Genomic DNA, 22,638 nt, shown 5'->3' on the forward strand with positions numbered 1-22,638 from the left:
CAGCGTCAAATGTTATCAGCAAATGTTTTACAGTTATGTGTGGAACTATAGCAAGTAGGCAGATAGTCTCAAGTATTTCAGCCTCATTCTCAGGTTCTGTTTACACCTGTGACCCGGTTACATAAACTGCTTAGACTAGTCTTTAAAAGTTAGTTATCTATAATTTTTTTCTTCAAGACTGGTTTAACTTTTTTAAGTCGATTACATAAAAAGGTGGATCGGTCTAATTTGAGCTGGAAAGGTAAGACTGATTAACTCTTATTTAACTAAGATACTTAAGATTAGGGGTGGGGAAAAAAATCGATTCTTAGATGCATCGCGATGCGGACGTGGACGATTCTGAATCGATTCACAAATGCCAAAAATCGATTTTCAAAAAAAAAAAAAATTTTTTTTTTTTTTTTTTTTGCAAATCGATAATAACGTAATATTGACGGAACGCAAAAGACGGAACTCTGAAGCGTGGAAACAATGTTGTCAAAGCTTCCACCCGGCTCGGAAAGGGCAAAGCGCATTACACAATCAATCGCAACTTTTATTGCCAAGGATTTGCATCCAGTCGTTGAGAACCAGGGCTTTCGCGCTTTGTTGCACACTTTGGAGCCGAGATACAACGTCCCATCTCGGAGATATTTTACAGACACAGCGATCCCCACACTCTACAACAAGACCAAAACCGAAGTCATGGAATCACTGAAGAAAGCGGGTAGGATAGCTGTAACATGTGATGCGTGGACATCCGTATTTTATGTTAATAGAGATTCAGAATATGTTGAAGTTTGTTATAATTTGTTATTGTTGTGATTTTTACTGTAGTGAATTTACTGTTGTGAAATGGAAAATCAATAATCGAGAATCGTTAATAATCGAAAATCGACTGTAATCGAATCGGGAAATCAGACAGATTAACCACCCCTACTTAAGATTCAGTCTTAAATTTGTGCAACTGGCTCCTGGTATTAAGATGCTAAGTGGACAAATACAGGTGTAAACAGGGTCTAAAACGTTTTGAGCTTGTCCACTTTCGACCAGTTCCAGAGGTAGTCGAAAATGCATTCGACTGGATTGCTTTCATAATGTAAAACGCTCATGTGGTCAAATGCGTTCAAACAGTCACAAAAGACGCTTGCTCTCCGCCTTCTGACTAAACATTATGGTAAGTGTGCTAACCAGACCAGATTTAGCTAAACTTTGTCGGCTTACAGACAGAACAAAGAACTTACCAAGCAGAATGTTCTCTCCCCATTCCTGATTTCTAACTCGCACTCACTGGTCTTGCGACTATTAGTGATATTTGCAGTGACTAATTTCTTTAACTTTTAAACTGAAATTTTGCAACAGATGAGTCGAATAGACTAAACCTAAGTAATAATATTTCTCTTTTAATTCGATATAAAATGTCATACCGTATTGTCCCCATAACCAGTAGTAGCCTATATAACAAGCGTCTTAGCAAGCTTATTTGTGATAGTTTGACATGACATAGGCTAGACATGGACATTTCTTTGAACCCACCGCGAGTGCCACAGAGAAAACTAACTTATTCAAAGTCTGAGGTTAAATTAGATTTAATTAGATTTAATTTTCCACCCCAGATATAGTAAACTTTTCAAGATAATATTTTAACTTTAAAATGTAACATTAACATGGTAATTTAAACGTAGCCTTTGTTAAAATATAAAGCAAAACATTAAATGTGCAAAGGGAAAAAAATGTAAATGACTAGGCTTATATTTTCAAGTCGACTAGCAGCAGCAGTATCGTTTAATCGACTACTAGTCGAATAGTCTCGCACATCTCTAATGGATATCAGAGCAGAAACGAAAGCTGCTGCTCTCCGTCTGTAAATTGCATGAGCTTATTTTATGCATTAGATCAAAAGATCTGAAAAAGCCCATACATTTAACCGCTCATAGACTCTCCTCTCAAAGAAATGAGGACAGAAGTGGTTGAAAGTGGAAAAAAGACACGGATTAAAACACCAGTTGTAAACAGGTACTTCAATGTCTCCCTCGTCTACTTGTGATCCGATCGACCAAAACGCAACTTAAAGTCGACATGAAATCAAAATTGACCCTAGTACTTTGTTAGCGCACATTCTAGTCTTGTGGTGAACAATTCATCTGTGCAAGTTAATACACAGAAAAAAAATTGTTTACCGTGGTCATCTTGAATCAAAGTCTGAAAAGTTACTTCCGGTCTGGAATGGCGTTCCTTTTCTGATGACGTCAGTTTGACAGCTTGGGTTGAAAACGCTTTCACTCCCCTCAAACCGTTAGTCTGCAATAGGCAGAGATGGAGAGGAGGAGCGCTGAAGTAAAACCCTGCCCTCTGTTCAATATTCCGTTTTACTTATACGTCACAACACTGGAGAATTTGTCGTTTGCTACTTACGGTTCACGCAGACTTTAATACCAGGTGTAAACAGGGCCTCAGATATGTGTGATGTATTAATGTGGGAAGAGAAGTATAAAGGTGTAGGCCAGGGATAGGCAACTCCGGTCCTGGAGGGCCACTGTCCTGCAGAGTTTAGCTCCAACCCTAATCAAACACACCTGAACAAGGCAATCAATGTTTTCAGGATTACTAGATAGATACAGGCAGGAGAGTTGTTATAAGGGCTGAAGCTAAACTCTGCAGGACAGTGGCCCTCCAGGACCGGAGTTGCCTATCCCTGGTGTAGGCAGTAGGGCTGCAATCACGATTTGGTTTAGTGCGATTATGAAATCGCAAAGGCTGTGATTTTAATTTAAGAAATATATACACAGCGTCTTAGTGAAGAGCGTCTCTGTGATCAGTAGTAAATGCTACTCCATCTCTGAAAGCACTGTGAGTTTGAGTCGCTTTAGACAGGACTTTTTATCTGATGGACTGTGGTATGGGAAGAGGCTGGTCCCTCAGTGCACAGAACCACTGTAACCCGCCTGTGTCCCCTGAGGAATGCTCAATATGCACCTGCTCTGCTGTCCTGATGGACTGCCACGGTTAAGAATAAACAAGCGCCACAAACTCTCCTAGAGAGCCCATACAAAATGCCGCGGGGCTACTGTTCTGTCTAGACCTGGATTTTCCCACTACTTTTCAGGGGGTCTGTGAAGAACAATAACAACACGTTGGTCCCTGAGTGTTTTAACGAATGACCCCTGAAAAGAAAACGTGGCTCTCAAATTACCGACTTGAAAACTCATCAGTTGTGTGAAATGTTTGTTTTGATTGTTTGTCACCTGGCTAGTGCTAGCTGTGAGGAATCCTTATTAATCTCTTGATTCCGTTTGGGGTCTGAGATCATTCCAGGCTGGTCCAGGTGCAGCAACCAGTCAAGAGTGGATGAGCCACAGATCACCAGCACTGTGTCTAATAGGCTTTCAATGCTATAAATTGCAACACATCAGCACACTTTAAAGCATGCAAATATTTTTCTGCTGCTTTTTTGTACCACCGTGTTGATCATTTTATGTTCTCACTATGGATTCCAAAATAACATATAATTGAAATACCAGTCGGTTGTCTGATTGACTGATGAACTTAATGAAGCTTTGTATTATTAGGCTGTATGTTAGTATTGTGTAGCCAGACCTCTGACTCATGGCAGAATGTCTGGACCTCTTCACAGCTTATTCTTATGAAGAACTGCCTACTTGGACAGGAAGACACCGTCTGGTTGATATGTAAAATGACCAACCACAATACACTTATTTCCTAAGTGTAGTTTAGGGGCGGGTACTCTGTCACCATCAGCATATCAATGGACTGTCCACTTCTGCTGTAAGCTGAAGGTCTGGCTATGTGAGAGACCACCTTAAACAGAATTATTTAATATCTTTTAAAGTTGCAATGCCGTTACCCTACAATCAGGGTCCGAAATTAACACCCACCAAGCGCCAAATGCGGGTAGATTTTCCGTTTAGCGAGTAAATAATAAAATAAAATGTTCGGACACTCGGGAGGTCGTGAGAAATTGCACACGTTACGAGTCAGTTAAACTGATAATCGCGTCAAAGCAGCTGGTACACGGCACAACTGTCCGGCGGCAATCACGTGAGCTTTCGCGGTAAACACAAGAGACCGGAGTTTTCAATGTTGCAGGCAATAGCTTCAGATAGAAAATGACAGAAATGTGTGTGCAAATGAACAGTAGCCATTCCTTTCAACATAAAAACGAGAGAGAGAGAGATTGAGAGAGAGAGAGAGAGAGAGAGAGAGAGAGTGTGTGTGTGTGTGTGTGTGTAAAATATTTTTTTAATTTTTTTATTATAGCCTAAGTTACATTTCCAATTTTGCTCTGGACAATTTTTTATGTTTGTATTCAACATAATACCTTATTATCTCAATTAAATGTACTGAAATGAATGTATATGTGACACAAAAAGGCTGTTTATTATTTTGGCCGGTAAAAAATATGCTTGGCTGGTGGATTTTTTCATCTACCAGTCCCCGTGGCAGGTGAGCCAAAAAGTTAATTTCGGACCCTGCAATCAATCAACAATCCTTAAAAGTAGCATGAACCTAGCCTTAAGGTCTGGATAAATGTTTGGTGCAAAAATGTGGCGTGAATAAAAATATGACTTCTGTCCTAATACTAGGAATTCTCTGATCACCATTTTTCATTGCCGATTGCGATTTTGTTTTACAAGCTAATTGGCAATTTGGCAGACAATGCAAATTCACTCTCCGACAGTGGCGCTTAATGGAACGACAGCAAAATAGTGTTTCCTTTGTTACCACTGTACACAAAGCAGTGCTGCGCTTATAGAAAGGCATTATACAGTGGTAAAAGGAAAATAATTTGCTATCGAAACTTTTCTGAAGACAGTCAGTTCCCTTTAGAGATACATTCATATAACTCCCACCCCCAATTTAATATTTATATTCTTCTTCCAATATTTCGGGCATTGCGAACAGGGAGCTTCTCCTCCGTGTGTCCGTCTTCCGCGTGTTCCGTATCTTGCCTGTGTTAACATCCTGTTTACAGATTTGTAATTTTCCACACAAATAAAATTTTGGGAAATGATTGCATCATTGCATTGCAGTTTGTGCAAAAGTCCGGAATTGAGATTGGCCAAAATAAAGCGAAAAACGTTTTCCGATTTTATGCCCAGTCGACCGGTGCATCTCTACCTGATACATTTGTTCAGAACAACTCAAACATTCGCTTCAGTACGGATTTTTTTTGCCCTTTTTTCTTTGGTCTGAACAGACAAATCACATGTGGACATTCATGCCGGTAGACAGTTGAGCACAGGAGTCACTAGGGATGGATATCTTTAAGGTTTTAACGGTAAGTTATATTACTATTCTTACCGATAATGCTTATCGATCCGGTACTTTAAAGGTATTCTTATCGGTTATTTTTGTTATATTTTTTGTTATCAAAATAAAGACAAAAGAAATAAATTAAGAACATATTAACATTGCTTTATATTCTGAAATGTTAAATAAATAGCAATGTTTGAACTAAACGAATATAAAACATCTATTTTTAAATGGACCAGTGTGCAGGCATTTTTTGTGTTTTAAATACACAAGATAACACAATAAAAACAAAGAAACAAAGTGCAAACAAACAATAAAATAAATATACAATAAAACAAATATACAAAAAGCAATAAACAGTGCTTTCATTTTAGGATTACTGTTCAGTTAAGTAATATGGCCTACAAAAGAAATCTAATAAAGTAATAAAATGTAAAATATCACTGCATAGTTTTCACTGTATAGATTGATAGATTAATGATTATTAAAGCTTAAGTTATTCATTCAAGAGCTGTGAGTAATGTTCTCTTTGCCTTTTGTTGTTTGATTCACATTAATGTTGCAGTCATCAGCATGTTTATAGACTGCTGACACTTTAAGGCAGAATGCAGATCTAATAATACACATCATATAGCCTATTCTCCCAACTATTTATGCCCATTTAAGACATTAAACTGTTAATAAAAGTGAATACTCTCCAAGCAGGTAATTTTTTTGTCATATTTTGTTTAATATTTTGTGTGTATTTGAAAGTTTAGATGCACACATAGCCTAAAGTATAATTTGCTTGTGTAGTTGTGGTCCGTATCGGAGCACACACACAGAAAGCCGCCTTGAAGTTGGAAACAGCGTATCTCTCTCTTGCGTGGATTATTGTGCTTTTAGTTTTAAATAGCTCTTTTTATTATCAAACACATTCTGCAATTACAACACTAAAGTCTGCATTTTACACCAATCACTGATTGTGGTGATTCTGAAGTTAAGTTTGGGTTTTAGGGAGAAATGACAGCTAAAAATAAAATACCATTTATTTCACAGGCCTAAAAGTGTAACCAGACGTTTGAATGTTTATTTCTCTCGGCCATCGTCACTAATTCGCTTAAGCAGGGACTTTTGAATTGTGCGCGCTGTAACTCCGGGTGAGCGATCTCTCTCTTCTAGATTGTGAAAAAATACATCACAGACAAATGGTTTAATATTATCTTATGCAATATAACATCTATTTAGCAATAATAAATAGTATGTGTGTTTTCTTAATTTCTCCACCGACGGCAGAACCTGTAAGGCCGGAGCTTATCGGTACTGTGGCTGTGGTCTTTCATAATTTAGCCCCGGGGCCCATTTAATACCGGGTTTCGGTACCCATCCCTATTGTTGATTTTTCTCATGGTTTGAGAGGTGGAGCCTTGCAGTCTTGTTTCCACCTGTCAGTCTATTGGGTATTCTCCAAACATTTCCATGCACATTACTTTTGTCTTATATGGAAGTTGTTGACTGAAGGCAAGTAGAATGGTTTACTAATTAAGGTCCTGTGCAGGTTTTATTTTCTGTTCCTGCTCTAAAAAGGCCAAAAGTGATTCAAAAGCTGGTGTTGGTCTCTACATACCATGCTGTATCGACATATTTTCCCTCTGTTTGTCTCTTTCCCTCTCTTTTCCACTCTCTCTCCAGCATTGCTCTCCCTCCTGGTACTAAGTGGTACGTGTCCGAGTCTTAGGAACCTGGAATCTGGATTTTTTTTGTATGCAAACACTGGGTGTTGGAATGTTGAGCTGGAGCTTTGGAGAAGATAACGATCCTGGTCTGTTTCTCCTCTACAGTGACAGCCATGGAAGTGTCGGCCTGTCCAGCTTCCCTATCTCCTGCATGTCTTTGCAGACATTAGCTTTTCTCTTGTGCTCTGATGAGAAAGATTCATATCTGTGAGGTGTCAGTTAGTTTATTATTATTATTTCAGTGTAAAGGTGTGGTGGACCCCAGAGCTTTGTTAAGTCATAAAACCTATTGAAGGGTGTGGAAGGGAAAGGAGCTTGGGTCCCTCCCTGTCGCAGAATTCAGGTACTGTTTTCCATACTTGCCACTCCTCAGGACGAGCTGTTTCATGTCTATCAGAGTAACAGGTTCATCCTGTGCAGGGCAGAGTCTGCCAGGCCAAGGAAGAAAACATCCTTCATGTGTATAATGTATGTTATTTAGTATGTTAAATGGAGCTCTTTGCTGTTTGGTTAAGCTAACAGGCCATAGCTTTATATATAACTCATATAGTGAGCTTCCATACTCTTACGGACAGATTGAATTGCTGCTCATCATCTTTGAAGCAAGCAGCATGTGCAGATTAGGCTATATATTTAAAAATTACGCAATAGTCACAATATACAGTATTGAAATTTGAATTTGATCAAAGGGATAGTTCACCCCAAAATGAAAATTCTGTCATCGTTTACTCGCCTTCATGCCGTTCCAAACCCATTAGACTTTCATCCATCTTCAGCCCTCTACAATGCAAGTAAATCACTCACACATTTCATGCTAGGCGACTAAAAATGTCTTTAATTAGCCAATGGCTAGTAAAATTTTTACAATTTCACTCGCATGTTATTAAATTAGACTAGAGGAAAAAAAATGAGTTTATTGCAGATATAATTTCCTTGCCTGCTGAGCTGTACGCACCGTTGCTTGGCTGAGATTGCCCTCTGTTGCTTTCGTGCGCACTCAACGTGAGAGAAAGAGAGACGCTACACATGGCAGGTAATCCATGCATCATGTCTTAAAGTGACAACAGCTTAATGTTCTTGCTGCTGTCTGTTTTTAATGTTAATCAAACAACAAAGGACTCACTGCAATAACTGCTCTTAACTGAACAACTTTTGTAACTGTAATAAGGATTCATCTATATTTAATTAATACAGCGTTTTACAGTATTTTACATTTGAATACTTTATCCAATTTCTGTACCTAATCACACTAATCTGTATCTAACTACCTGAATAGCTCTGTTTAAATTGTTTTGTTTTTTTGTGCTATTGCTTAAAGGGATAGTTCACTTTAAAATTAAAATTCTGTCATCATTTACACACTCAAGTTGTTTCAAACCTGAATTAATTTATTTCTTCTGCTGAACACAAAGAAAGATATTTTGAAGAATGTCGGTAACCAAACAGTAGACTGTACCCATTGACTTCCATAGTAGGAAAAAAAAAAAACTATGGAAGTCAATGGGTACAGTCTACTGTTTGGTTACCGACATTCTTCAAAATATCTTTCTTTGTGTTCAGCAGAAGAAATAAATTAATTCAGGTTTGAAACAACTTGAGAGTGAGTAATTGATGACAGAATTTTAATTTTAAAGTGAACTATCCCTTTAATCTTATTGATCTAATTTTATTATAGATTGTTTATTTTAATAATGTTTGAAATGTATAATTATATATTTATGTAGATTTTTTTCATTTGCATTAATTAATTCCATTACTAGCCAATGGCGATTTGAGTTAAGCAAGCACACTTGAGCTTCCATTGAACATATTTGTTGTGCTTTACGCATGTACGTTAATTTATTTTTATATACGCCTAAATTAAACTGTTTATCATATAAAGTGATAACCTCTCTTTAGAAGACTTGGATTAAACTGCTCGATTCATATGGAGTTCTTGAAGCATCAAAGTTTTGGTTAAATGGACTTTAAATGGAGAAACAAAAATGTCTCATGTTTAATTAAAAATATCTTTATTTGTGTTTAGAATAAAATAAAAAAGTATTGTGGGTTTCAAATGACATGAAGCTAAATAATGACATAATTTAAATTTTTGGGTGTACTATGTCTTTAATGGCCATTCTGTCATTTTTTTTCTGGGGTTTTTGCATTGTGGAAATCATAGGACATCTTTTAATCTTTTATGATTAGTGGCTGATTATCTCAAACGATAGCCATTAGAACTAGTTACAAACTGCTCATGTGTAAAGTGGAAAAGGAATTTGTTTGTTTTTGATCAGTATCATCTGACTTTGACAATCCTTGTTTTACGTTCTCTTTTTGTTTACATAGCGAAACTACTCTATCACAAAATCTTGCCAGGAATGCGACCGGTGAGAGGCCATCATGTGTATTGCGTAGTGTGTTCACAGCCGCAGTTTCTGTGAGGACCGTTTCCCAGGTGGAATGAAAAACAACAGGGTTGTTGACACAGTGCCCACTAATGCTCACGTCTTATTGGCTGCCTTTGGGCCAGCCGAGCTGCACCTGCTCTGGCTTGAAACACCTGCATTTACCACAAACGTGCTCTTCCTAATCTACCTCGCCTCATCCCTGGTCTTCCACACTGGGAAATATTAGCCTTTCCTTTGGCATTTATCAGAGATCAGCCTGATTATTTAGCCGATAAAGGCTAATGTTTGGATTTGGGTTGGTTTACTACATCAGTGTAAAGGACAGATTCTATTAGTTAGAGCCCAGATGTCCCTATTCCCTGTGTAAGAGGCCAGAGGCTTAGTGTGCTTGGCCGAGCTGTAGTTGAGTCGTGGCCAGCCAGTGGCTGAATGGAACAGGAGGGTTTGAAGTAGGCTACTTAAGCTCTTGAACAGCAGATGGTTTCAGGCTTTATTTATATGTTTTTCAATCTTAAGGCTCTCCACTGCGTGTTGTGTCATCAAGTAGGGGGGAAGGGGAAACATCGTTAAGACAGTCGGTATTGGCGTGAGCGTGTTTGTGTTCATACATGTGCAGATCTGTAAAACAGCATTAATTAAGCCACCTTGCACAGCCCCAGGGTACAGAATGACCATAGGCTCACCTGCAAATGCCTGGTACAAGTATTGAATTTTTATGTCCTCCTGATATAATTGTGAAAGCTATTATCTTATTCTTGTTATTATCAAAACACGGCAAAAGATGTTTAGCGATAAACAAACATAATTGTTGTTTTATTAGTTTTAGTCTGCCAGATACTTTTTTAAGGCCAATTCACACACCAATGCAGACAATCACCAATTTACAGTATGTCAATTCTCAGACACTCCACGACCCAACAAACGTCGATGTACAATGGGCGAAAAACACACCCCGACCTCAGATCTGACAAAACCGGACAAAGTGTCTGTTGCCGTTGGTCAGCGTCTGTTGGTTCAATAAAAGAAAAAGAAAAACATTTTTGCCTTTTAAATAAAAATATTTCAAAAGTAACTTTGAAATTAACCTTGAACATTTAAATAAATATACAAAAAAATTATTAAACCAATAATTATTTATGTGCTTTTAAGAAGAGTGGTTTGCTGCAAGGCGGGGACAACAATGAATAAGTGCTGCCCCTCTCCTGACGGCGCACATTTACAGTATAAAGAACCTGTTAGGTGGGTGGTGCATTGACTTTTTAAGGTAAACCGAATGTGTGAAGTTTGAGAAAAGAGTCAAAATCTGCTAAGGGGGTAATAATGGAATACCAAACGAATTTGCGACTGATGAATGTGAAATGTCCGTCTGTGTGTAACTGTAACGTAATTTAGTTAAGCCACGAAATAAACTTAACATAAAATTTTTATTCCGTAAAATAAGTATTAAGTAAATAAGAAACATAGTTCACCCCGGCCCTTATGCATGTTATCACTTACGAGAAAAACTTAGGCTGGCTGTCTTTTGGAATATTAGAACTAAAAACATAAACTTGATACTCAATCACATCAATCACTTCACTGAATACTTGCCGGCTAAGAAATAAAAAAATATTACTTTGCGATCCATCTGTTTTCAAATCAACCTCATTTGAATATCATGACATCGATGTCTGTCAAAAAATAATGTGCTCAATTCACAGTAGTATTTACGAAAAGCAGAGATCCAGCGAGTACATGCATTTCCCTGAAAACCAATACTACCAGATGTTTTGAATGTGTCATCGCTTTCAGAGATGAGGGAGATTTTGTCGGCCTGAGCGGCTTCTACATGCTATCTGTCAGAGTAGGGCTGATTATTCGCATCCAAAATAAAAGTTTGTGTTTACATAATAAATGTGTGTGTGTACTGTGTATAATTATTTTGTATATATAAATACACACACGTTCATGTATATATTCAAGAAAAATGTTTATAATTTATATTTAATACAAATTATATATAAATCTATAGGCTATAGGCTACATGCAAATATTTCTTAAATATATACAAGCATGTGTGTATTTAAATATATAAAATAATTATACACCGTACACACACATTTATTATGTAAACACAAACTTTTATTTTGGATGTGATTAATCGCGATTAATCGTTTAACAGCCCTATGTCAGAGACAATGACTTACATAATACAAAATAAAATAAAATTTGGCACGTTTTGTGAGTAGGCTATATGTTTTTTCTTCACTCGCTGAAATTGAATCTGAATGATCAGGGAACCGAGTGAAATGCTTCACACTGCATTCTAAAAATAATAAACCTTCGTTTTGACGGACGTTTAATGCACAAATTATGCATTCTGATATTCCTAATTTGAATATTTTCACCAATTTCTATTCTTGAGTTATCTTTTTTTCCCCATAATTTTGGAAATAGGTGAACTTGAATAAATGAGTGATCTTGAGATGAGTCCCTATAGTTATCCAATTTGACTCATATGCTGATGTAATATATATTATAAACTTGGCAGGTGATTTTTACTAAATGTTCCAATAAAAGATGATACATTTATACATGATAAATTAAACAAGATATTGACTCAAAAGTATTTTGCCCTGAAACAAAGTACCTTGCAAGCTTCATTTACCTTGTGTGCCATATGAAAATTAACTGAACATTCAGCCCACTTCGTAGAAAATACAGAGATTCTACAAAAATTGGCTAATAGGGTATTTACAGTTATGTGCTACGATAACATAGTTGTGCATGTTAATTAGCCTATCTCTCTGATATGATCAGACTTGATTTGCTCACTTCACTGATGCCAGATTTCAAAAATGGCAAAGGTCAGACTATCATTTTTGTATTGCCATTTAAAACCATGTTGCATTTCCTAAACAAAAATTGTGGCCAACTGTCCAGTAACTTTCCTGGATTTCCTTGCCAAAGGCTGTTGTTGAGTGTTAATTTTGGACCCTGCACAACACTATACCTAGTCATCCATCTGAGCCACTCTCATGAAAGGTAGATGTCTGTTATGTAAATGTACGGGGCTTTTTGGCATCGCCAGAGGGATTTGATTTGGCTCAGTATTGCTTATTGTCTCTGGTGCGGTGTAATAGCATTGTTCTTATCTGTGGCCAGCAGGGTGGAAAACCACCATAATGACGTCAGCATGAGTACCTGAATGTAGGGCGCTCACGTGGATGTTGGCTACATTCAAGCTACATCTGTGTGTAGGTGTAAGGCTACAATCCTCTTATCTTTTTATAGGAAAGATTAATTGGATTTTCTCCTGTCGATATCTGCACAACTGCATCCAAACAAACAACAGTGGCTTAGAGGTCTCTTAATGAAATAAATCTCTGTTCACAGCAGGCCTGTGTTTCAGCTCTTGTTCTTTTATGTCTTAATGTAACCTTTACTTCGGTTTACACTAGTAATCAGGTATTAAGGTTGCACGAGAAAGCGTTTGCATGCAGACGTTCACAAGCCCTTATATTGGTCTGGTCTGCGGAGGAATGTCATTCCCAGGCTGTTTTGCATTCCTTCCGTGTGCATTATGGGATTGTTGCTCCATCACTGCACACAACGATGACCTCAGAGATGGCTGTGTGAATTATAATGGAGGCACGCAGGAACTATAAACAAAAATATCTATATTGGCAAAGCTGCTTTTTCAACAGTCATTACTCCACTCTTTAGTGTCACACGATCCCTCAGACATCATTTGAATGCTGATTTGGTGCTCAAGAAACATTTCTTATCAACAACTGTATTTTTTTTTAAACTGGGAAAAAAAGAAAGAAAATAAATGAATGCATTTATTCGGCAATGACACATTAAATTAATCAATTTATAGTAAAGACATTTATAATGGTACAAAATGTTTATTATTTAACTAAATACAAAATATTTCTTGAGCTTTAAATCCGCATGTAAGAATAATTTCTGAAGAATCATGTGACACTGGAGACTGGCGTGATGATGCTGAAAATTCAGCTTTGCAATCAGGGTAATAAATTACATTTAAAAAAAAAAATTTGGATCAAATAATGTAGCTTTGCTGAGCATAAGAGACTTTTTCAAAAACATTTCAAACTTTTGACTGTAGTGTGTGCATGCATATGTTTATATTTATTATTATCATTTATTGTAGATTATTCAGTCCTTTACTCTTGTCCGTGACAAATCAGGACAGATTAGCATTTACTCTACAAATGCACTGTGGTCACCTGCATTTAAGTGTCATCAGCTTGTGATCGGATCACAGATACGGATCTCAATGCCATATGTAAATGAGGCCATCCCATGCACTCACAATTTCTCTCTATTTCAGGAGGGGTCAACAGAAACCGACTTTTAGCATTCAGGGGAAGAGAGGAGGCAGACGGGTCAGAACTGACGAGAGAGGAGACCCTGCTACAATCTGGAGGGCTTATCCTGGGCTGACTGGCAAACACGGGTGAGGACCCCCGTGTAGCTTCTCCCCCTGTGTGCGTGTGTGTGTCCTCTTTGTGTTTTCCTCCTTTGGTTCTCAGGCCTTGGGACCTCCCGCGCACAGACAAAGCTGTTGTCATGGCAATGCGTTAGGCAGTCGTGCGGCACAGAAATCTCGGAGCAGTCTTAACGGGAGGAGGGGAAACTGAGGTAGGGCATGGCAGAAGTGAGGGGAGCAGTCCATTAGTGAGGAGTGAAGCTAGACTAAATGAGGGATAGTGTTAAAGATAACAGAGGTTCTGTATCAGACAGAAGGCTCCGCTGAGGTCAGACTGAGAGGCAGAATGAATCAAGAGTTTCCCGGAAACTCCAGTGATTTCATCTAAGCCATCACCACTTATGCTGTAACAACTTCTGTAATCAGCACTGCTTTATTTACTGACTCCAACAAGATGGGAGCTAAGATAATGCGTTTGGTCAGGCTGAACTTTTAAAAGTTATTAAATTGCCTTTAGCACTCCCAAAATTAGCTTGCAGCTTTTCAGGCTCATGTGAGGTGCGTGGGCCTTCAAGAATATTGAAAATTATCCTTCAAGAACACTATTGTAAGGAAAAAAAATCTTTTTAGGATAAGTCATGGAAATGCTGGTCAAAACTGTTATTCCTAACAAAACATACAATATTCATGTGGGTCACTTCAGTATCCAGATTTTCTTACCCATATAAGACCCTTACCTGTCAGGAGGTCAGATACATATTATTATATTTATGATATTTCATCACAGCATGGGCTGGTTCTCATATTGTGTGCCCATAATGGGAGTAGATAGAGAAGTGAGGAATGAGGAAAGCGGAATGGAGGAGGGGTAGATGAAGGGACAAAGGTTATCCATTATCCTCACTGTGCAGTCTTTTCTTTATCCTATGGGATGGGTTTTCCTGGAAGAATTTATACGTGGTATCACTGTCTCATGCATAATTCAGCGGTAGAACATTGGTATAGTCAATTGCAAACACTTCAGTCCTTCTTTCATGAATACTCTCATTGCAAGAGCTTTTTCTAGCATCTCCCTCATCAAATACATGCCTCGTCACCTGACTCACTGAGTGACAGAGCCATGACTCAGGGCTGTTTGTTACTGAAAACTGTCTGAGAAGATGGAAGGAAAGGCTTGAGGGGTCAAGGGTCAGGGTCTGCAAGGTCTTGTTGGGGGGTGAAAAAGCGAGTTGGGTTTTTCTGAAAAGTGTCGGCTGTAAGAAATGGGGATGATAAAGGGGCAGATAACACAGTGATCTGGCCTGTCTCAGACAGCTGACACAGCACTCACAACCACAAGGCCACTGCGGTGGAGAAGAGGACCGTGTGGCTGTTTGTTTATCGCTCTGAGCCTTTAACGTGAGGACAGCTTGTTTGTTTCGTCATCGTATTTTGCAGTTTTTGACACAGCTCTTTAAATAACTGTACACTCATACATAAATAGCACTGTAATGAATCCGCTGTGTTGAATGAGGGTAAAGTAATAAAGAAAAGACAACTTTCTGTTGTGACTGCATAGAGGTTTTTGTGTTTTGTAAATGCATTGTGTTTTAGTGGATAATCAAGTACTCCTAATCATCATTGTTTTGCTCATCATGGCTGTTTTGCTCATGGGACCCGTGTTTTGTCTTGTTCCAAACCCATTCCCCCTTTCTCTTCCTCCACTTCCTGTCAAATCTCCACGGTCCAGAAAAAAACTAAATTAAATGGCAAAACAACTAGATAGATTCGTTGATTGATTTCTAAACTTGTCACCATGATGCTAATGCATTATGGGTATTTAGCAGCAGAGCATTTTTATGCTGTTGCTAAGGTGTTCTATAGCATGATGTTATGAGGTTTTTAAGTTATTTTTGGCTGGTCACTGGTGTAAAGAGGGCAACTATGGCTACATGATTTGCAGGGGAAAAAATATAACAGCACAAAAAGTTGTGATTGTAATTTATTTAAGAGCTCCAAGTTTGTTGTGCATTTTTGTAGGACTGCACATTTTGGCAACAAACAAAAAATTGCATATCAATAGGGTTTTAAAACTTTTGTTGTTTTATTATAAATTATTATTATTAAAATAAATATTACCATTATAAAAAAATACTATTTCACTGTAAAAAGTATTTAAGAAAAATATAATGTTATTTTATAGTACAGCTCTAAAATTACAATACAAATGTTTCCTTCATAATGTGAATCCAATGAGCTTTTTTGGCATAAAACTGCAGGGAGCCCTTAAAGCTTCTCCTGCTTCTGTCAACAGGTTTAAATGATTCTCATTACAAATCTAGATAAATGGGGGGTGCATGTTACATTCCAAAATGCATTCTATAAGTGACCCAAACTAAGAGCAGATGTAGAGATGGAGTTTGTGTGAAGCCACATTAACTGCAACCTGCTCTAAGATACTAAAAACACTGTATTACGAGCTGTTCGCGAGTTCGCTTCACTTTAAAATGCACTGCACATATATTTATTTAATTAAATCCCAGACTTTGTCATTTTATAGTTGCCCTAATCCATATTGCCATTTTGATTTTATTTCAATTAATCATTCAGCATTGTGTCTAGTCTCTAGATATTACATCAGTCCCTACTTCTATGAAAGTGTATGTTTGTTTGTTTTTGTTTTCATTGTATGCCAAAAGAAAATCATAATTCTGATCACTTTGTAATAGAAGTTCTCTCCTCAAGCCACATGATATGATGAATCATTCATGTCTGTAGCACAAACAGTTCTGAAAGAAATTATGAATTAGGTTTAATACTTAGTTTGTCCATCATTTTGGGTGTTTTAAATGAATAGATAATGCATATAAATGCATGTTGTGAATAAAAATATTTTTAAATATACATAAAATATCCTTGTTTGTAGAAGACTCCTCTAACCGCAGTTTCCTTTCTTCCAGGTGTGGCTCTCTGTCTGGAGCTACTGACCTCAGCCCTGCTGTCATGGCATCAGCCCTCACACCATGCAGAAAGCACCCCTCCTAACCCTCATACCTCACACACACTCACACCACACTTCACCACACACACACGCAGCCATGATGACCACCTCCCACATGAACGGATATGTGACCGAGTCAGACGGCGGGGGAGGCACTGACATGGAGGAGGTGGTGCAGAGGCACAGGGAGATGGCGGTGGACTGTCCCAGTGAGCTGGGTGCTCGTACCCTGCCCGTCAGACGCAGCGCCCAGCTGGAAAGGATTCGCCAGCAGCAGGAGGACCGCAGGAGACGGGAGGAAGAGGGCCGCAACCGGCAGGAACTCGACCTTAACTCATCCATGCGCCTCAAGAAACTTTCCCAGAATCCCAAGGTGGGCATCGATAACCCGACCTTTGAGCAAATGGAAGGTCCCGGTGGCTCCATAGGTGGTCTGCAGAGCCTCACCGCACCACCAGCTTTACTAGGTGGGTTTAATAAACTGCTAATAAGCATTTGTTTCCAAAGATTGCTTCTATAAACCCACCCACGACATGCAGAGCAAGCAGCGGTATTGTTTGTGGGTTGAGCTGTGGCCTACCGTTTAGTGTGCTAAGCCTACATATTGAGTCATGGTGCCTATGTGGGTGATACAAGTTTGAATTTGGCTTGCAACATTTCCACTTTTCAATCCCCTTTGTTCTCCTCATTGTTTCTGTCATCTGTCCATTAAGCTTGCTGCGACAGTTGGTGTTACCGGTTTTCAGCTGCAATACCGGTTACATCACTTGCCCACCGCGGCACCGTCGTTTAGATTTTGTTATAGTAATACAAATAAATTAGTTAATTTAGAGAACAGACACTACAATTAAAAACTGAACACATCTGCTCAATGCAGCGTGACCTGTACAAGAGTCGCAATACAGATAAGCAGCAGGAGTCAGATTTCATTTATCATCATGGTGTATGCCGTGCTTTTTCATTTCGTTGATAAACTTTTTAAGTTTAATACAAGCGAGTTTGTCATTGTACTGATATGTTGTTGTGTTTTTCATTATTATGAATAATAAAGAACCCACCCAGTAATTGCCACTAATTCGAAAGCGAAAGTAAAATGCATACAGTCATTCATAATGGTGCATGTCCACTGGCGTGGAGCAGAGTGAGTGTTTTCTGTTCATTCATATGGAAGTTGAGCTTCACGCTCGTGCGTGACTGTGAAGCTCAACTTCCATAGAAATGATCTGAAAACACTCGCTCTGCTTCGCGCCAGTGGACATGCACCATAAGCGTTTTAAAAGCGAGCTGTGAAAGAGGGAAAAACTTCAATGTCCGCCCCTATCGCCCACCTTCCGGTGATACCGGTATTACCGGTGTTGTTGTCACAAGTCAATTAACCAGTGGGAACCCAATTAACCTACTGTCCATTAGTGATAAGACTGACAAATCGGACAATATCATTGTTGTTAATGTTAACTAAACCTATTAAAAATCATCAGTCATTTTCATTAATTAAAATAAAATATCGATATTAGATGAAAAACTTTATTGAAAATTAGAAATGCTAAAACCAGAAAACAAAGCTAAATAGCAATGGAAAAAATTCATTTCTAAAAAAAAAAAAAATTACTAAAATTTTAGCTAAAATCAAAATTGAAGGTGTAATAATAAAAGGTAATTCAAAATATTATTAAATACTATAATAGTCTGTAAATAAAAAAATAAAAAATAAACCCAGTATGATATGCAATGACATTCAGACTTTTTACAAAAGCCAAACAGTGTCCAGGAAAGAGAAGTCATCCACTGCCCTCTACAATCTCATAAAAGAAAAGTGACAAAAAGCAAGTAACATTTATGGTAATGTGAGGTTGAATCTGAATCTGAGCTACTAAAGGGCCCTTGACTGCTAAAATCTGCATGCATGAGTGAGGTCATTCTCAGAGGAGGCAGAGAGCCATGTGTCTGATGACTAAGAGTGTTCAAGAGCCAAAGAGCCACTGGACTTGAAACTAAATGAAGACAAAAGTCCATTTATATGCCCCATTATTTTAATATCCTTTTTAGCTGATTTTTCTAAATCTGTTTTCCCCCTTTCTTTGCTTTCCTCACAAGACAAGCTCATATTCCTTCTCTTTAGCTCCTCTCTGCATGAAGCCTCTCACTGGAGTTTAATTCATTAGATTGGACAGACACACATGTTCAGCTCCTTCAGTGAATTCTTTGTTTTGAATAGATCTCCATTAGGGGAAGTCCAGCATGCATGGCAAGGAAGAACGAAATGAGTTACTGTGCAAATGAGAGGGGCACTTGGAGTTGCTGCTGAAAGTCATGGCCGAGGGATGTGTGTGAGTGGAATTCCTCAGGGAGGGAGAAGAGGACCCTCAGAGGGGGAGGTTAATTAAAAAGCCTTTTATGAAACATTCTGACCCAGACCGCTCTTGCTGTACTGCTTTTCTTCGGTTTTCCTTTTTGTTTGTGTTCCAGTTCATCTCTCTGCATTGTTTGTCACGCTCTCTCTATGCGTTTTTTGGACTATCCAAAACTCTTTGTGGCACTAAATTGTCCGTAAAATACATCCCGTCAAGGACAAAGCAAAGGCAACACTTAAGATATTTGATTTGTCCACTAATACCTCTATTAGCCACCCACTTAGACATTACACACCACACAAAGAAAACACACCCACTTCTCACTCCTATTGTGTCTTGCCATTCTCTCATTATGGCATTAGATGCTATAAAGGAGAATTACAGCATAGCTGAAACTTGGTTCGTCAAGGACAACACTAGAATAGCTGAATTACATCTGTGATTTACTCAAACGTTGTGCAGTGTGGATGACAAACCGTAAAAATGCTCAATGGGGGAGTCTTTGTGAGAGGCCATGTCACCAGTTTTCCGGGTGAATGATTCAGAGGTATGTACTGTTGTTCCTGGGTCAAGTCACTGTTTCTTCTGGTTTTAATGGCAGGGTGTTTTCAAGTACATGAGTGATCTGTAGGCATACCTGAGACTGAATGTATGGTTGGTTTTATATTTTCAGAGCTGGAGGACCTGTTGATGTCCCTCAAGCAGGTGCAGCATAGTTTAAATGACTCTCAGAGTCAAGAGGACGTGGAGCTGGTTCTACAGCTGGTCCAGAAGCCTGACTTCCAGAAAGCCTTCAACATTCACAACGCCGTGGCCCACAATATGAACCGGCCCAGCCCTCCCTACCCCCTGACGGATCACGCACAAACCCTTGCACAAGAGGTGAGCGCCACTTTTGTTACATGCATGGATCGAGGAGTGCCTTAAAAAGTCAAAGTGTTAGGATGAGCAGGAAACATGCATGTTAATATGGATGCTGCAATCATAAGAAGTGCTCTGACACTTATGGCTTTAGAATATGCCTACTACTTATAAAAAGCAGCCAGACAAACAACAAATTTGAGGAGTTTTCATCTCTGAAGGCCAAGAAGGATAGATGCTTGAAAACATAAAAGACAAGGCCTGCAACTGCTTCGTCAAATTACTCTTAGTTAAATCCCGCAGTCTGCGGACATACTGTCATAATTTGTGCAGAGAGCCACATGATTGTGACCACCCTCCACCTGGTGAAGGAGCTTTTGAAAAAGAGTTTGTGGATTAGTTGATTCATTATAGCAATTAGGGACCTCATGAAAAATAACCAAACCTATAACTCCATATCTAATGTAGGTCTTGTGTTTTGACTGAGATGAACAGGATGTAGATGGAGAATTACATTACCATTCAAATGTTTTATTGTTTTATATATGCTTTTAGTTGAACACATTCAAAAGAACAGAACAAACAGGTCACCAGGGGTATCACATACAATTATGTTCATATACTGTTATAATATTTGTAATGGTCCTTTCAAGTCCATAAAAGGTTCAAGGTCCCATCATAAAAAATACAAATCCAGATTACTTTCACTGGACAAATATTTCACATACAGAAAGTAATACTTTTATTCAGCAAGTATGCATTAAATTGATAATTCCACTTTGCACAAAACTTTTACTGACACCAAACTTTTGATCAATAGTGTATTTTGACCCACAGCAACTCTTTATCTGTGAAGCACAACACCTTCAGTTCAGACCTTTTTTTAGAAGCACTTTTACAAAGAGAGAGGTGAAATGACACATTGCAAAATGTGTGTTCTATTGTTAACTATTCATTTGTTGATGCTTCTATTACATTGATTGAACACAGCCTGGAAATCAGTTAGCATCAAAGAACAATTTCAGACTATTTGTTTCCTGTTGTATTGAATGATCATCGCAGTCATCAACACGGTCAGATTCAGATCAGTATTATAATCATACAGTCACAAGCTGTCAGTGCATTTCTGTATGTGTGTATGTTGTTGGTGTCAACAAGTGGTTCGTAAAGCGATTACTCAACACACCCCACCCAACTCTTTTCTCTAAAAAATAAAGTGATTACACCATTCTCAGGCTCGTGGTTAACCGCCCCTGTGTCATATTACCAAAATACCTGTAGCCAGTGTACAAAAATTAAAACATGCACATTGGCAACTTTTGTTTTGTCTGTTCAGTTGGTATAATAAAGGTATAATCAAGTTGTGTCAATTAGTATTTGATTAATAATAGGAAAATGGCGTAATGACAGTGCGATTGCCTGATGGCACCACGCATAATTCATAACCCTGATTAAAGGACTGTTCAGAAGATCTGACATTAATAGTTACCCAAATGATTATGTGCACAAATGAAGCTGATGTTTGGTAAAAAGGCTCTTTAGTTGGAATCACTGTTGTGGAAAGTGCTAATGAGAGCCTGATAAACTCATGGCTGTTGTTTTTGGTTCTCTCAGGACAATAACAGACAGAGAGCTGCTCTGTCCTTCATAGTCATTAAGAACCAGATCCACTGACCTGTGCTCTTCTCTCACAGTAATACTCTCTCTCTCATGGGACAGAGGCAGTGTGGACTTTCTATTCAAATGTGGGCACATCTCATCCAGAGCTTATCAAGATCTTAAATATGATCTAATCTTCTCATAAATACGGTGTCTCAAAGTTCTCCAAAAATGTCTCTTTATGCTTGTACGTTCTACATCCGAAAATTTGAACATGGTAGACTACAATGACTTGTATCTGTAGGATCATTTCACTAACCTCTCAGTGACCCCGGTTTCTCTGAACCCATGATACAAAGCTGTACTGTGTTTACAAAAACCTGCTAAAAAAAATCAGGAGCCCTAATTTCTGGTACTTTGTTTTTAACAACATCACTGTAAAAGGTACATTAAAGCATGATTAATGTAGCAGTTGTGTTGTATTTATTTGATGATCTGATGTTTTTGAATCTGTCCTCACAGGTCGAGGTCATGATGCACAACAGCTCACAGAAGGATGGACTTGAGCTAGGCACCCTGCTCACGACGCCTCACATGCAGGTCTGTCACCATCACATGTACACACATCTCTCACATTCCCCCATGTATCCTCTATGCTGCTGTGCAGATGTTCACAGCTGTAATCACAATCCCTGTCTGAGAGCCTGAGCTCTTTGAACTCTATGACATGACGTTAAGGTCAGGCTCATGTCTACTCTGCAGAACTCAGTGGCTTTCATCCTGAATATAACCCATCATCTCTGGCTCTCTCTATATCCTCCAGGCGCTTATGATGGCCCATGACAGTGTGGCTGAACAAGAGATGCAGCTGGAGCCTCTTGTTCCTTCTGTCAATGCAAGTGAGACTCTCACCCAGTGGGGCGGGGAGACTGTCAAAATCGTACGGATTGAGAAAGCCAAGGACGTCCCATTGGTGAGGACGTTCGTTCACTGCCTCTTCTCAGCATATTATACACTTCTTGACTTTTGACTCGAGCACATTTTGACT

At 38.6% G+C, this 22,638-nt stretch overlaps 1 protein-coding gene across 2 annotated transcripts in view; it reads left to right on the forward strand.

The window, feature by feature from the left end:
• pals1a (protein associated with LIN7 1, MAGUK p55 family member a) overlaps positions 1 to 22,638 on the forward strand; it is a 32,036-nt gene that overhangs the window by 2,807 nt on the left and 6,591 nt on the right. Inside the window, exons 2-6 of one of the 2 annotated variants that reach the window (XM_079633717.1) lie at positions 13,701 to 13,826; positions 16,739 to 17,246; positions 19,804 to 20,012; positions 22,113 to 22,190; positions 22,414 to 22,563. In XM_079633717.1, the coding sequence (XP_079489843.1) occupies positions 16,802 to 17,246; positions 19,804 to 20,012; positions 22,113 to 22,190; positions 22,414 to 22,563 (882 nt within the window). In that variant the 5' untranslated portion in view covers positions 13,701 to 13,826; positions 16,739 to 16,801. Of the gene's footprint in view, positions 1 to 13,700; positions 14,012 to 16,738; positions 17,247 to 19,803; positions 20,013 to 22,112; positions 22,191 to 22,413; positions 22,564 to 22,638 lie in introns of both variants that reach the window. The other variant, XM_079633718.1, reaches the window with a different exon arrangement.

The sequence above is a fragment of the Phoxinus phoxinus genome, assembly GCF_949152265.1.
Source record: "Phoxinus phoxinus genome assembly, chromosome: 13".
NCBI lineage: Eukaryota > Metazoa > Chordata > Actinopteri > Cypriniformes > Leuciscidae > Phoxinus > Phoxinus phoxinus.